Source organism: Orussus abietinus, unplaced genomic scaffold (assembly GCF_000612105.2).
Source record: "Orussus abietinus isolate OABI.00-Male unplaced genomic scaffold, Oabi_2.0 scaffold5, whole genome shotgun sequence".
NCBI classification, from domain to species: Eukaryota; Metazoa; Arthropoda; class Insecta; order Hymenoptera; family Orussidae; genus Orussus; species Orussus abietinus.
Window position 1 is genome coordinate 1,991,705 of NW_019394929.1, and position 16,003 is coordinate 2,007,707.

Below are 16,003 nucleotides of genomic sequence, written 5' to 3' on the forward strand. Positions count from 1 at the left end.
ACGATCCTGCCCGTGAGCAATCTCCCAACTCATCTCTGGTTTCATGTCACTGGTCCCCTGGCATTAGCTGGCAAGACCGATATATCCGATAATGATTGTGGTAGTTGTACGGTGCGAGCAGTCGGTTTGGTTGTATAAATGCGTGCAAGAGTTCTAGCAATTTGGAGACATGAAAGAACAGAAGTTCAGCGACATTTTCTAAGTTATATCACCCAGAAGGATACCTTTTAATTAAGTCTAGTTAGATTAATATTAACGATTCAAGAATGAAGACAAACGAAGTCTGGCCTTATACTTCATCCAATTGATTGTACATATATAAATACTTGTTTTGGTTTCGCATATCGACTCATATAATTATGGTAAATAATGAGGATTATTCTGATTACATTAATATCAGTCTTACAATATTTGTCAAATATTCATCTATTGGTTTTACCTGTGATTTTATAACAATAACATTATTTGCAGGCAGTTTTGGGAGTACAACTAGGAATCACATTGATAGTCGTCAGTATTATACAAAAATTAAGTCCATACTTTTCCTTCGCAAGATGGACATTATGTTCTACGGGGTATGTTTTATTGTGCAATCCATTAAATTTTTATTTTATCGTCAATCGTATCCAGACATCTTTTTTGCCTTGAGACAAGTTTTATTTTTTAATATGTTAATAATGCATGAGCTAGTCAAAATAGATTACTCGTGGCTATTTTTAGAGTCTTAATATAAGCTGGGTCCACCTCTCTTATGTGATGCGTAAGAAATTCGTCCAGGAATTATATTTGTATGTGCTTGGTTGTTTTATTAAAGGTTTGCTTTTATGTATTATCGACTTTCACATTTACTAATCTAGATTTGGCTTTATTACATTCAGACTAACTCGTTACCTATATCCAACCGATTCCGAATTGAGGACACTTGCTGGTGTGCCAAAAGAGAAACCCAAAAAGGGAAAACACGCGGAAAATGGGAGAATCGGGGATGTGTTTCAAGTACCACGAAGCTTAGATGTTACTCTCCAAAGTACAAAACTTACGCCACTTGATGTTGTACATTTAAAATTTTACCTGGAGTATCAGTGGCTGCTGGATTTTTCTGTTTATGCTGTCATAGTATATATCTTAACCGAGGTAAGCAAATGGGAGCTTGTGATCTCAGAATATAATTGTAACGCTACTATAATTTCCAGATCTACAGCTACTTTTATCCTCTCAAAGACGAGATCAATCTCAGCATGCTTTGGTGCACAATGGCTCTGCTCTTTGCATTGTATCCTTTGATTTAAAAACGTAACACATGGTCATATTGAAAACCAAATGATTATTCCTTAAATACCTAACAGTAAGGTTTTAATTACACTTTGGATGCAGTACTTCAAAGGTGACGAGAATGTTGGCGAACGATCTACATGTATCGTCAGTGGATTTGCATACTTGCTGGTAGCAATGGCGATATTAATCGTCGACGAGAATATTCTTGAGCTTGGATTGGAAAGAGCATATGAGAGTTTCAATCATGGAGCATCAATATTCTTGGACAAGCAAGGCCTTTCCTCTGCGTAATATATGTTTATATACCTCTTTTAATTCTACGGATAAAATAATTGGCCTACATGTTACGTCATCCAAATATTTATTGCAGTGGTCCAGCGTCGAAAATCGTAGTGAAATTCTTCCTCGCTCTATGGTGCGGCTTTCTTGGATCGCTACTTACATTTCCAGGATTAAGAATGTCGAAAATGCACTGGGACACGTTGAAGTACGACGCGGTTATGGTTGTACGAGCTGTCGGTAACGCGCAAGTCGTATACCGATGCTATTTCCGGTGCTAAGTACCACAAACAACTCCACCACCATACAATTTTTTGTTTCAGTTATTATAAAGACAAGAAATGGTTGCTGCTACTATTGAACGCCAGCTATGCGTCTCCGATGTTGCTGGTATGCTTGTGGATTAAACCGATAAGCAGGGATTATCTAACAGTTCGGGTATTCTCTGGCATGAGCGAACCACTGTAAGTCTACGGAACATATTGTAATTCTGAACGTTTCATACCGTATGTCACAGATGTGGATTTTAAAATGCCTCAATCCTCTCTTTGTAGAATGTCGACTACTGCCTTCGAAAGCTTCAGACTACTTGCGGTCGTCCTTGTCGCTGTGACGAAACTAGCCATTATGCCAATTTACTTACAGTCCCATCTGAATTTAGCATCGCAAAGGTTGGAGTACCAGAAAAAGGAGGCAGGGAGAATAACAAACGTGGACCTGCAGAAGAAGGTTCGTTAGTTGCTTGTACCTCTTCGGGGCTAATCACGGGTGAATCTGAAATTCTTTTCGTACCGCAGATTGCAGCCGTATTTTACTACCTGTGTGTCGTAGCGCTACAATTCGTGGCACCTATTATCGTTTGCCTGTGCTTCTCCCTCATGTGCAAAACTCTTGGTAAGAATAGTTAGTAAACAAGATGGCAGGTAGATCGAGTCCCAATGAATGGTGGGATTTTTATAGGCGGTTACAAGTGGAGCGGAATACTTGGAGGAATTCCTTCAATGTCAGAATGCCCTGTTAATTCAACCATGACGAAAGAGTCACCGATCGGATCAACTGATACAGACGAAGCAACTATTGCACAAACCACCAAAGAGCTTCACCTTGCTCTGGAGTCATTGAAACAGGTGGAGTGGCGTGGAATTAAAAAAAAAATGAATATCTAAAGTCCGTCTTCGATTCCAGTACACAATTAAGATTTACCAAAATTATGTCGTTTGTCCGCAGATTTTTACCACCGAAGTGTTCAGAGGCTTGTTGGGGTTCGTAACATGGTGGAGCTGTTTCACCCTATTTGCATCAACGGCTATGGGCATGGTGTATCAGTCGTATTTTTCGAACGTTTGAACATCCCTTTCCGCAAAACGGATCGATAATCTGTGCAGAGCGACTCGATTTTACTCCCAGAAAATCAACTCATCGCGGCACAAGATTACCGATGATGATTCGATTAAACCTAAGTTTCTCGGACTGTCTTAAATTTTCCGAGTGCCAAGAAAATCGGCAGATCGATAGCAATAAAGTATGTTTGCTAGAAGACTCATAAAGTGGATGTAACATTCATCGCTCGACTACCCGGACAGTACGCCAGGGAACGCAGATAAATGATAATAGAAAAAGACGAGGTTTATTTTCTCCAACACTTATATTACAACTTATCATACAATTAATACTTAAAACGACTGGAACACGGAGAGAGACGAAGCTTGTCTTTTTTTTATGTAGCAGTTACGAGAGCTAAGTAGTTGCGCAGAGACACCGTTTGTTGGATGATCGATCGTTGCGCCTCCATCGGTAAAAGTAATCGCAATCGATGCAAACCATGAATAAGAGTGCCGCACGCATGGGTACCGTAGCGTTCGTAATTGCAATGCTCGACTTAATCTCCGTGAATGATAAGTCATGCCATTGCATCCAGAAAAACCTAACGACTAACGTTATAAGATCGAACTCCTGGAAATAGGTGCATCGTCTTCGAATTTGTTCCGTAGTGATAGGAGTAGGCTGACCGTCGCTCGGAGGTCGGATCACATGAAAATTCCTGGTGCGTTAACGTTTAACGTTTCGTCTAGGCCAGGGTCGTTAACACGGGGAGATATCGACGAAGCACGAAAATATATCCGGCAGGGAGGAACCCACGATTACCGTCACGTGGACGCTTATCTAGCCGGCGACATATCGGAGAGGGAAAAAAAAAAAAGTGCAGACATCGATATCTTCTTCCATCGTTTCGGCATCGCTTCGGCATCGCTGATTTAGCGTTCTGCGCTTTTCTGTATGCAATCGCCTCCATTCTCCAAGCTCCCTCTTGTGGCTTAGCGGCATAAGAAAAGGTCGGCCAGGGGGATATTCGTATTTTCCGCAGTTCCGCAGGAACTGCTCAACAATCGAGAACTCCTCAACCTCGACATTACTAAGTGAACCGGTACGACTAGCTCGCTCGAACCCCGCCCTCAAGGGAATACTATCAACGTTCCTCCATTTGTTTCTCTCCACCATTGTCCCTCTTTTGATACGAAAACGGATCTCGTCGGATAAAAATGTACAGACCGGACTGACTAGAAGTTGCCACCCGGTACCAGGATGCGAACGTTAAGTGGTACAGTGCGGTTCATACGCGAGAGAAATTCCTCCCTTCCTCTTGTAACGTTGGACCGAGATCCGGTACTTAGTCGTAAGTGCTTTTAAGGGGACTGGTTCCAGAGCGCCTGGTAAAAAATCATCCCAACTCCTCGGCTGCCCGAAAGCGACTCTCTAAAAATGCGTTCCTCGACCTGAAGAGGACCCCTCGGGCAGCCGAGTTACTCGTACGGACTTAAACGATTAAGAGTCATCCTCTAGGCAGCCTCGGTCGCATTCCTTGGAGGGTTCCACCCTCAAAGAATGTCTCCCTGTCCTGCCAGGGGATTCGAGAGACGCAAGGGTCGCGACGTGTCCTCAACTTATGCGGTAGCATTATAAAATCTGTGACATATATACACGAACGTTTCGGTGGCCGGGGGGTGACCAGGGTCACGTAGTCGACTACATTTGGAAGATGTCGCTTGACACGCGGGGTGCTGCATTCCTCTCGCCGACCGACATCGCGGCTGCACCCGATGGCACGACTGCAGTCTTCGTCGTCGAGGTCGTCGACGTACTCGCCGTGGGATTCGAGGCGACAATGGCACTCGTGCTCATCGCTGCCATCTCCGAGGAACTCGACGTCGCATGCTCCTGCTGGAATAGGAATTCTATATATTCTACGTCTAGTTTAAAATACGCCTTCCATACATTACACCGGGTTATAAAACGCTTTCCTCGGAACAGGGACCACTTAAACGCCCTCCTGGACAGGGGCCAAAAGCGTGTCGTGGAGCGAGGGTCTTGGAGCCTTTATGTAAAGGGTTAACGACCCACATCTACGTGTACGCGAATACGTCCCAGAGGTCTTGGAACCATTGGAACGGTCCAATATTTTTTGCCCATTTCTTTTTCATCCATTTTATAAGTGAAACTTTTTCTGGTACGCGTAAGTTCCCCTGTTACGAAAGGGACCCGTTTTCGAAAGTGAAACGTTTCTCCTTGTTTTTAGGGATTCACTTTGGGAAGCGATGGAGATGAGGAGGACTACCTCGTTGTAGAAGAGTTCCTTTCCTTCCTGGACAGAAGGCAAGAGCTCGTCCGTGGAGTGCGGAGTCCTGGGACTCGGCGTGGGAGCTCCTTGCGACTGCTGTTGCTGGTTTTGCTGCTCTTGCTGCTCTCGCTGCTTGGCCAGTCTCAGTTCCTGAAGAGCCTGCCTCTGCTCCTTCTCGTTCCTCTCCCGTTCCAGTCTCCGGGCGCTGTAGCTCCTCGCGGAAGACGTCGAGCTATGGATCGACACCAGGCTTGGTCGACGAGAACCTGGCAAGAACAACGTCGACACGTAGACTCAACGTGGAGACTTTCGAGTCCCCCGTGCGCATACACATTGCTTATCGGGTTTCCACCCTTTTACCAAAAAGGAGAAACAGATGAAAAAAGAAAGTGGTACCCACAATAGCCCGATTGTTGCGACAAGCTACACAAAGAGGGACGAGTATACACGGGAGGTTGGCTGGACCGAGATTGGTGTACCGAATACAGGACAACGGTCACTACTGCGACGTAAAGACAAAGCGAGCTACTGGTTTCCAAAGTAGAGAGTCCCGAAGGAAACGGTCATTCGCAGAGTCGGTCGTCCAAGAAATGGTTTGACACTCGGATGTTCGGTAAACGGAAACCAACCCTCTCGACGATTACCCAGGTCGACAGAAAAGGGAACAAAGTACCTCGCGATTCCCGGGATTTTTTTCTTTTTTTTTTTTTCTCTCTCTCTCGACTTCCTCTTCGAGCACTCGACTAAGCTAGAGTCAACTAGGACTAGCAAGCAGCGATATCCGGAATCGAAGCTTCGTATCTTCGAGGCGAAATTCTCTAAGCCGATCTACTTAGCTACGTTCATTGCTTAACTTTCGTTCCTCGTGCTTGGAAACTCGAGATTTAACCAGCCGCTGCCATCTTGCTCGTCGTGTCTTGCGATAGTCCGTCCCGCGAACCTCGTCCGAGATGATACACTAACGCGAATGGACGAATGCTCTTTATCGAATCGAACTTCGGAGACTCGGAAAAATTCGACACGCTCCTACCCAATGTCTAGGCCACCCGCGCGAGGGGGAGTTTCCTTCCTTTCGTCCCCGGGTATTGGAAATTAAATTACTGGAAAATTAGTAACCCCCGGGGGGAGGTGAAAACGGGTTCCCGAGACCGGGCGAAACCCGAAGTCCAGTCGAAACCGCCCCTGGGAGCAAAGGGTTCCTGGACTTGCATTCGCAGCGCATCCCAACGGTGACGCTAAGCTCGGGGTCAACGGCTACATCACCGACAACAACAACAACAGCGGTAGCATCATCGACCACAGCGACAACAGCGTTAGCATACACCAGCGACAACAGCGCGACGACACCAGGTCGCTGTCAAGGGTCCTCCTCCCTGTCGTGGCGTATTTTCACGGTCGCGTCAGGGTCGCGTCATTGTCGTGGAGCGGAAGAATATGGCGGAAGTCGGGGGGACGTCAAGGTGTCTACCGATGCCGTCGGACGATCCCTCGGCTACGTCGCTAAGGGTACGTCGATGCCTGTTCCCGGCCTTGGTTGCTTGCAGGTGACACGAAATAAGCAAGATGGCGGCGGCTCGGGCCGCACCTGCTCGCGAGGCCGGCACCAGGGGGCCCCGACTTCCGGCGACGCTGGGCCTCCTGGACAAGGCACACGTCAGCGGACCCGCGCTCCTTTCGCTCGACCTAGAAGACGGCCTGGCGCCGTGCAGCGTCAGAGGGATACCTGAAATTTAAGATAGAATTAAAAATTAGAGCAAGACTAATGGCGGAGCTTCGCCCTTCCCTGGAGCTTAGCTTAAAAAGAGTCTCTTAAGGGGACGTCAAAGTGGCACCAATCGTTCATAAACTTTACAAGGTGAATATGGAAGGTATAAGATACGTCACCCATGAGATTTCGGTATCTTTTTTTAACTTTTAACATCTATGGAGGAATTTAAAAAAAAATGAAATTTTTTTGGGGAGGCATTCGCGTCCAACATCCCATGGACCACTCACCGGTGTCGCTGGAGAACAGCGGAGCGTGATTGGCGTTGGCATAATGGCGAGGCCTCGCGTATCGCGCCCTGCTGAACAGTTTCAGGACGAAGCATATCAGCCCCGTGAGCACGGCCAGCCCCGTCGCGACGCCGAGCAGGGTCGGGACATCCGTGGTTATCAACACCAGGTCTGTAAAAAAGGATCCAACGTCGTCAGGGTGCTCCAAAGCTCCAGGATCGCGCCCGTTCCAAGCTCATCTCCGGCGCAGTCGGTCCATGAAATGGAATACTGCAAGGCGCCCATCGGGGGCGAAGAGAGCTTACGGCCTTAAGGGCCGGTCACAGGGCACGGTCTATCTAGGGCGTCTAATCGACTCGCAGGAAACTGCCGAATGCGCTCGATATCTTGCATGCAAGAGTGCAGGGGGAGGAATCCTTATGCAATAAGGGAGAAAGGCGCTCGATAAGAACGGACGGTCGAGGCACCGAGGAAATGAGTTCCTGCCATCGCGAAACCGTTCTTATCGCGGGCCTTTAACTTCTTATCGATGTACCTTCGGCGCAGAAGATCTTCTTGCTGGGCCTCGATAAGGCCACTCGGTGGTACCCTTCCTCGCAGTCGCAGACGGCGTTGTGGCGCACCTGAGTGCAGGTGGAGTGCCGGTCCACGAAGCTGCAGGTCGCTCGGTAGAAGCACTGCTCTCCGAGCTTTCTGGCTGAAAGGCAAGTTCTCTCGAAGCAGGTACGCATTAAGTGAGGTGGCCACTTCGCGACCGAGCTACCTTGCGGAGGGTGGGGTTCGGACCCGGAAAAAGGCGAGATGGGGATGAAGGTGAACGCGTGAAGTGGCGGCGGATCGACAGGTAAATTGACAGGTAAATGGACAGGTAATCACGTGGGCAGCGTACGTACGTTTGGCACATCCCTTGGTCGGTCCCAGCCGAACGGGGTAGAACTTCTCGCACTCGCAGGTGCCCGAAGTGACGTCGCAGAAGACGTGTCGCAGCTCCGGGTTGCAGCTGAGGTCGCAGCGGGAGCCCAGGTACCGCCCTTTCTCTGCGGAATTCAGCTTTTCAGAATTTCCGGACCAAGAATTGATTTTCTTACTTTTCTACGGGAATTCCCCCCGCCATGATCTACGAGGAGCGGTCCCAATCGATACCATTCACAGGCGTCGCAGGCGTCTCCTGCACACCAACGACGTCGACCGAGCCAGAGATGGGAGCCCTTTGACCTCTGATTTTTTTTTTCAATTTTTTTTTCTCTCAGAAAAACCATCGGAGAACTCGAGAGTACTTCGGTGGGCGCCGCGACTCGACACATCCGACCGAAGGAAACCGCCGCGGAAACGCGTGGACCCGGTCGATAGACTGGGATTTTCACTTAAAAGCAAACAGAAAATCCACCTCCTATCGTCGAGGGGATATATCAAACTGACGTTTCGTTGAATGATATATACCCCGGGCGATTTCCGCGGATTCAAGCGTCGCGCCGTCCTCGCGGCGGCAATCGATGCGGAACCTCGCGGTTATGGTCGCGGAAAATACCCGAGTAAGAAACATCGGTAATAAGGCGGCCCCTGTTACACGATCGCTGGTTAAAAGAATTTCTCCCGCTCTCTTTCGGAGGATAAATCAGTGGGACGCTTTATTACGCGATGCGATTTCCGCAGGTTCGAGCATCGCGCCGACCCCCAGGGAAAAATCGATGCGGAAGACCGTACCGGAAAACACCATTCACTCTCGTAATGGAAATAAATTAACGCGGAATTTCGCGATGCATGACCCACCGCGGGGAGTTTAAAGCGAGCGATTCTTTCCCCTGCTTCAACGGAGCCTACAATGACCCCGCTCCAATTTCCATCACGCCATGGGATTTCGTTCCGAGGGTAAAACCGAGTCCATTCCCGACGTCAATGGACAAGTACGGAGGAAAGATCGCCCCAAGGTTTCTCGATGCAGGGGAAGCTGTATCCGGAAATATTTTTGATCCCGATATCGAACCAATCGCCGCGGCAACGGGATAAAGAGTCTCTTTAAGTGTTCCCCGGTCGGTACGGAGTTCCCTGATTAAGGGCATTGTTAGCATATATTAACACATACAGCACCGCCTCCCGCGTATCCGATAACGAGATTTCATTACACCGCTCGCACCCCATTCCCGGCAACGCCGATAAGGAGCCGCGACCCGGAGAACGCCAATCCCGAGATTCGGTCCCGCTCCGCCACCCTTAGGTCGCTCTTCGGGGACCTCCTCGGGTACTTGGATCCCCTTTAAATTTCCTCTAGGTATCCGAAAACATCCATTAAGAGCGTCCCGATTGTTCCGACCGGAAGTCCCGTACCTTCCGTCGCGTTTCCCTCGAGGGAGTCCTCGTCCTCGTCATCGCGGTCGTCGGGGTCGTCCCGAACACCTCCGCCGCCTTCGTCTTCGCGGTCCGGGAAGAGCTCGTCGAGGTCGTCGGGCTCGTCGGGGCGGTCCCCGTAGATGGAGCGGCCGAGGGCGGAAGGGCCGGCGTCGTCGGCGTCGTCGGCGCCGCGGGCGAGACGCGGCTTCCGCGAGGCCTCGGGCAGGGCGTAGCCGGAGCCCACCAGCAGCGCGAGGCAAGGCAACCAGCAGCAGGTCAGTCCCAGGACGAAGGGAAGTGCGCTCATCGCCCCCGCGCGCGGCGCGAGTCAACCCCCGAGAACCGCGGACCTCCGGCGGCGGCGCATCGACATTTCACGCCCCCGAGCTCCGCGCGCCCCAGCGCGCCCCGACGCCCCGCGTCGCGACGCGCATCGCGCAACGCGCATCCGGCTCTGCGCGCGAGCCACTTGGCGCGCCACTTGGCCCGCTCCCTGCTGCCGAACGCGCTGCATATCGCGAGGCCGATACTTGGCGCGGTGGGTGCACTCTGAAGAAAATATTTCATTGAATGGTCCCTAAGAAATATTTTGTTAATTCAAAGGACAATTATTTCACTCAAACTCGAATTAATTGGATATGACATTTCTTCGAATTAATTTGATATGTCATTTCTTCGAATTAATTTTATATGACATTTCTTCGAATTAATTTGATATGACATTTCTTCGAATTAATTTGATATGACATTTCTTCGAATTAACGAAATATTCCATCAGTTCGATACAATTTTAGGGCCTACGTAGGGACGACCAATTGAGAGGCTAAGACCAAGACCGAGTATAAGGCCGATTTTACTCGTCACTGTGTCGGGATTCTAGATGTGACGTTTCGTCCCGACATTGCGACACCTATCTAAGATTTCTAGCCGCTGTCGCGAGATCGCGCAAAAAGTTACATAAGTTTCAGCGAAACCCCGCGGTACTTGAGGTGTCGCGATATTTAGCTGCGTAGTACTTGGCGCGCGAGCTCTGCCCCGGTGGGGGTGACTCCACGAGTCCATCGCGTAAGAAAGGTATTGTCTGTGGGTATATGCGCCTTATCAAAAATCTACAGAGCGAGGAGAGGAGGGTCCTCGAGTATCCGGACCTCGCTCGTTCCATTTTCCTTAAATTAAACGCCTTTTAACGGGGCGACGGTGCAGCACCTTTTTATTTCGTCCACGTCGAGGGGCGGAGCGCAAGGACAGGGCTTAATGAAAATTCAGCACTTAATTTAATAGGATCGATATTGGTAGGTGTATAGCATAAGTATGTTCAACCTTATCTCGCGTCTTGCCCGGAGGCTATCAGGCTTCGCCGACCTCGAAGTTGTCGCGTCGCTCTCCAGGAATTTTCGAGGGAGGATTTATTTCGCGCCTCTCCTCCCATTTAATCCCACATCCTGGGATTTATCCTTATCGATCTTCTCATCGACGATCCCCGCTCACGTAACTCCTTCGGAGAGTCGACACTTCGGCGGCCGGGATCTCGTCGTAAAGATGTTGAGAGTCGACGTCCTGATTTTCGCGAGCTCTCCCGAGAGGAGCCGGCATGTCGTAGTGCTCCTCGAAGATCCCTAAAAAATCCTCAAAAATTATCACCGCCCTAGATCGAGCCAGGATCGATAGGTCCTTACCTCGCGCGCCATTCGGAACGCGGATGCCGATGAAAGCCGAGGACCTGGACCCGTAATTCTGGGAGAACGTGTCGAGGTCCAGGACGTGGAAAGGCGGCCCGGAGCTTGCGGCGTGTATCGGGTCGGCGTGAATTGGAGGCTCTGAAACGAAGTCAAAGGCTAAATTTAAGTCAAGGGGCAGCTTGGAAAGCAGCCATTTGAAAGGCCCTGGATACCTGGAAGAGAGCTTCCGACCACCCTCGACTGCGCCCTCCTCTCGGATGATACAACGTCGACGCGAACGCCGCTATCGAGGAGTTTCGAGCGTAGGCGAAAAATCGCCAAGATGGCCGCCGCCGCTATGACCAGGGAAACGGTGTACCCAATGACGAGGAAAATAGCAAATCGAAGAGGACCATTGGAAAACGCACCTTCGGCACCTGGAAATATGAAAATCCCCCTGAAACGTCATGAAAAATCGTCATCCCTTCCATGTACCTTTTCCAAGGGTCTTTGCGAATCCATTCTCGAATATCGAAGTCACATTGGGAGGTTTCTCCATGCCAACGTGCCGATCCTGGTTCTTACCCCTTCGCCAAAGTTCCCCGTCCAGCTGGTGACTGACGGAAGGTACGAATTCAGGCTCTGGAACCGTGTACCTGGCGCTCCCCAGAACCGTCTCTTGAGCACCTTTAACGTGACATGTTTTAATTCCTGGTCTGGGGGCACATCCGATAAATATTAACCAGGACGACCGAGGTCATAAGCGTGAATTTCTATCGAAAGAAACCAGGAGAAACTGGGGAGGAGCAGTGCTTACTCTCTACGACCCTCTCCGTCGTCTGGGTAAAGCGGTCGAAGTGGTCGAGGGTGGCTCCAGCTCGGGTGGCGTCGGAGGAGAGGAAAAGTGGCCCCTGGGGCCAAGTTGTGCCAGGAAGAGGCGTCGAAATCCCGCGGTCGAAACACTCCCCGGTCTCCGGATGGCAGCCCTGAAGAATGCGAGAATTCTCGCACACGCAGACCGACTCGCACCCTGGACCCCACCTGCCGCTCGGACATTGCCGTTCGCACCTGGAACGAGCATAGAAATCGATCCCTTTCCGGGACACCAGTGGTACTCTCGAAAGAACCGGGATTTTACTTGGGTCCTCGGAAACCAGGTGGACAGATGCACCTTCCATCCACGGGATGACACGTCCCTCCATCTCGGGCGCACTTGCACTCGTGGGCGCAGAACTTGCCCCAGGACCCTGGAGGACATTCTAAAAATCCCGATAAATCTATTATTAAATTATCATTCAAAAGTTGTAACTAAAAATTGTACAAATGTTTCGACGCTACGAAATGCCTACGGCGCACGTAATCGATACGTCATCGGCGCGTTCACCTCGAGCGATGGTCGCGGATTAACTCGGTGTCTTTACCGATGGCCGTAAAAATGTCGAAATCAACGGCGCGTCACCCTGGAGCCGAAAACGGAAAAGCTGATGGAGTTCCGTACCGCGTGGGGAATCGTTACCGCTTGACGTTAACGAGGCAATGGGGAATTAACGGGGGATAGGGGGACTCCGCTCTCTTCCCGCTCGGCAGTTAGTGCCGACTTCCTACTCTCTCCCCATGACGTCACAATCCGCAAGCGAGCCTCGTATGCCGATTTTCCCCCCGATTTTGCATAAACATTCGGCGGACCTCGCGTGTGCCCGAAAGTGGAAACAAAAGTTGGCCGGGCTTGCGCAACGACACGCCGCCCGATTTAAGAGCATGTGCCCCGAGAGAGCGGAAGCAGAAACCGGAAACCCGAGAGGCGACCGCGAAAGTTGGAACCGGCGATGGGAGGAGACATTTTCTTATTCCTTTTTTTCTCTCTTTTTTAACCGAGCAACACGAAGACTTCCTCGATCTGCGAACGATCCTTCGGCTCCGGGTAGACGAGCCGAGTTTGGAACGATTCCTCCTCCCGGGTTCCGAGATAAACAGGAAACTGCAATGTCGGTAACCCCGCGCGCCTTTAATTTAACCTCTCGGCGGTCCCCTTATCGTCGAGGGCCCGAATGCCGGGGATCGTTACATCCCAGTTTGGTGACTCTCTCCATCTGGAAATCGACATCTTCGGTAACGAGCGCACTTGTATGCACCCGAAAACCTCGTCCTGTCGCGCCGGTACGGCAGGGTCGTGGAAAGTCCTCGCGAAAGTTTCGGCGCGGTATCCGACTTCCGGGTAGCTCGCTTTCGAAATGTTCCCGAGCGTTGACGCAACTCGAGGCGCGTCCCCGCGTGCGTGTAAGTACGTAGGCGCAATGCTTCGAAACCGGTTTAACATCGATACGACGAAACGCGACAATCTTACGAAAAAGTGAGGCGCTGCTATTGTGCCGTAAGCAATGTCCAGCACCCTCTGATAATGGGACAACTCGATCGTTACGATAACCGGAAGCTACAAATGTACACCGAGGACAAAAATTCATCGGACCAGCGAAACGTATTTTTAATTCGAAGAATAATTATTTCTACAAATCCGCATCCAATTTATTTGATTTATTCTTTAAATTGCCAAAATATTTCTCTGGTTCAATGAAATTATTTATTTATTTCTTTTTTTTTTTTTCAATGTACTGACGCGTTTTTTGACGACCCCTCGACGTGTCACACTCGGTGCGTCCTCTTCGCGCCTAAAAATTTGTAATTGCAGGGTCTGCTATATCTGCACTCACCAGGTGCACGTTTCGGCACCGGGCCAGGGTGCCATGCCAGGCGACCCTCCCTCTCATAATCAGCCTTTTAATTATCCCTTCTTAAACGCGATTATGGGCAAAGGTTATCAAGTTGGCACCGCGAGGTGGCATCGCGCCAACAGTCGCACGAGAGACGCACCAGGAGGGCTCGGCCACTTTTCCTGGCAGCGCTTCCGGCGATTTGGCAAAATCCCGAAAAAATGGCCAATATGCTCACCATAGGCACAGTCGTCCCCCTGGAAGCCGGGATCGCATTGGCATTTCTCGGGGGAGACGCAAACCCCCATCTTGCAGTTGGTACAGAAGGGGACGCACTTCGCCTCGGCGCCGGCGTCGCCGTGCAATTCCTGCATGGTGTACCCCTCGCAGCACTCCGACCTGTTGGCGTGCCTCAGCTCGCTCTACGATGGAAAAGAAAAGATTATTTATACGAATTATTGCGAAACGAGGGCCGATTGTGATCGGCACGGACGAAGTGGGACTCGAGTCGATCTGAATTTAATGATCGGATCCGACTCGGTGATTTCTAACGAGGCTCGGCCGAGTTGCACAAATCGTTTGCAACGGGTCGAATGCAAATTACTGGCGAAATGTCGGGTCGACAATTTTTCTCACCTTTATCCGATATCTGAGTCTGGATTCGGCTCGGGTCCTCGGGCACAAGGGGGGCATCTGGAAACACCAGGTAAACGTGCGCACCATGACCTGCTCCGTGTAGGTCTCCTTCGTGGTCACCGTGTAGCTGGGGACAAAAAGTCGGAAATCGAGTCGGTACCTTTTTGCTAGCCGCCGTGAATGGTTAAAAGGAATTGTCGAATAATTGCACGTGCGGGATAATTGTGCAAAATGAGAAAAGTGCGGTTCATCGGGGGGGCGAGTCGGCGACTTCCTTGCCGGCTTTCAGCGCTCGCGATTGCGACACTTGCTTCGATCCAGAGACAACGAGGACGAGGGTGCGCGATTACCGACTTCCGGCTGTGGGATAAAATAAAAGGCGCCGCGCTGCGTTTTAAAATACGAGGACAATCGAGGCGGGTTGCGACCTCGCAAATGGCTGAACAAACGAGAGGCACCATCCTCTTCTTTCTTGCCGAGAGGATTTTCATGATCTTGCAGGTATTAAAATTTATACCAGGGTGTTACGACGAAGAGTACTCACTTTTTCGTGCGAATGCACACGTGGTCTCCCGTCAGGGCCGATAACGGTGGCAGTGATAAGGCTATCATCACCAGCACCGAGGTACCAGAAATCTGGCGCAGCATCCGGCACGGGTCCAGCGTCCCCATGACGCGATGGGAGATTTCCCAAGATTTTAGAGAATTACGAGTTGACAAAAACCGACGAGGACCTCCCATCGTCGATCCGTCACGAGGACGAAGACCTCGAAGAGGCGTCCTCGTCGACGTCAGAAACGTTCCCCATCTCGCAGTATCCCTCTCGACCTCGAAAGTCGAGCAATTGCGGAACGGAAAATTAGTCGCAGGAGGTAAAGACGGAACTTCACCTGCCCTGGGGTAAAATAGGGCACGGTACACTTTTCCCGGCTTTTTACGAGTTTCCGAAATGCTCGAAAAGTTACCTCACCCAAACTAGTAAATATTCCACGGGGAATGTTCATGAGGTGGAAAAGAAAAAAAATGAAAAAAAAAAAGAATGGAAACGCGATTTACACAGAAAGCGGTGCAGTGGGTTGATTTTTAAAGAGAGTCAATTCGTCACGGTGACTTGGCGCTCTCTAAAAATTCCATGAAATTGGAGTAACGTAATTAGATAGTTTTACACCACTGATCGCAGCCCGGCGCAATTACAAGTCCGCGGACGAGGAACCGTGCAGGAAGTTGACGATACAGTGGCACTCCGTTAACGTCGATAACCGTCGTCGAATAACGTTGTCGAAGAATTCTTGTAACGAGACCCCCTCTAAATGATAGACACGAGGTGTCTCGTTCGAATTCGTTATTAACATTTGCGATCGAGCCGTCCGCGGCATAAGCGCTGCGAAATTATTAGCTTGGGTCTCGTAACATCTCGAAAAGTAGAACTTTCCGCGTAGAGAAATTCCATCGCGGCACTCTACACCTCGTTGCACGTTTTTTTTTTCTTAAAAATTAAATTTTACACG

The 16,003-nt window shown here is 50.1% G+C and overlaps 3 protein-coding genes across 3 annotated transcripts; 1 reads left to right on the forward strand and 2 right to left on the reverse strand.

The window, feature by feature from the left end:
* The first annotated feature begins 70 nt into the window (after nucleotides 1-70).
* Nucleotides 71-3,091, forward strand: LOC105701284 (transmembrane protein 161B). Its single transcript, XM_012427912.1, has 11 exons — nucleotides 71-362; nucleotides 472-575; nucleotides 879-1,134; nucleotides 1,194-1,273; nucleotides 1,347-1,562; nucleotides 1,646-1,762; nucleotides 1,878-2,018; nucleotides 2,109-2,283; nucleotides 2,352-2,448; nucleotides 2,515-2,681; nucleotides 2,782-3,091. The coding sequence occupies exons 1-11, from the start codon at nucleotides 360-362 to the stop codon at nucleotides 2,899-2,901; spliced, it is 1,476 nt and encodes a 491-aa protein (XP_012283335.1). The 5' UTR covers nucleotides 71-359; the 3' UTR covers nucleotides 2,902-3,091.
* Nucleotides 3,092-3,264: 173 nt separating this feature from the next.
* On the reverse strand, nucleotides 3,265-9,806 carry LOC105701122 (the record flags this gene model as incomplete). Its single annotated transcript, XM_023433518.1, has 8 exons — nucleotides 3,265-4,773; nucleotides 5,168-5,436; nucleotides 6,639-6,893; nucleotides 7,166-7,336; nucleotides 7,701-7,862; nucleotides 8,059-8,202; nucleotides 9,491-9,574; nucleotides 9,659-9,806. Coding segments are annotated over 8 exons (1,428 nt in total), but the record flags the coding sequence as incomplete, so codon positions are not given.
* A 515-nt stretch (nucleotides 9,807-10,321) lies between these two features.
* Nucleotides 10,322-15,546, reverse strand: LOC105701145. Its single transcript, XM_012427594.2, has 9 exons — nucleotides 15,040-15,546; nucleotides 14,496-14,622; nucleotides 14,098-14,281; nucleotides 12,290-12,410; nucleotides 11,969-12,219; nucleotides 11,647-11,838; nucleotides 11,385-11,588; nucleotides 11,170-11,310; nucleotides 10,322-11,109 (listed from the first exon to the last, which is right to left on the reverse strand). The coding sequence occupies exons 1-9, from the start codon at nucleotides 15,234-15,236 to the stop codon at nucleotides 10,961-10,963; spliced, it is 1,566 nt and encodes a 521-aa protein (XP_012283017.1). The 5' UTR covers nucleotides 15,237-15,546; the 3' UTR covers nucleotides 10,322-10,960.
* Nucleotides 15,547-16,003: the final 457 nt, after the last annotated feature.

Coding starts and splice junctions, on each gene's coding strand:
- LOC105701284 (XM_012427912.1), top strand. Junction 2,019..2,108: donor TCTGGCATGAGCGAACCACT/GTAAGTCTACGG, acceptor CTCTCTTTGTAG/AATGTCGACTACTGCCTTCG. Junction 2,284..2,351: donor ACGTGGACCTGCAGAAGAAG/GTTCGTTAGTTG, acceptor TTCGTACCGCAG/ATTGCAGCCGTATTTTACTA.
- LOC105701145 (XM_012427594.2), bottom strand. CDS start 15,236: ATGGGAGGTCCTCGTCGGTTTTTGTCAACTCGTAATTCTCTAAAATCT. Junction 14,282..14,495: donor GACTCAGATATCGGATAAAG/GTGAGAAAAATT, acceptor TTTCCATCGTAG/AGCGAGCTGAGGCACGCCAA. Junction 11,311..11,384: donor GGTCGGAAGCTCTCTTCCAG/GTATCCAGGGCC, acceptor ACTTCGTTTCAG/AGCCTCCAATTCACGCCGAC.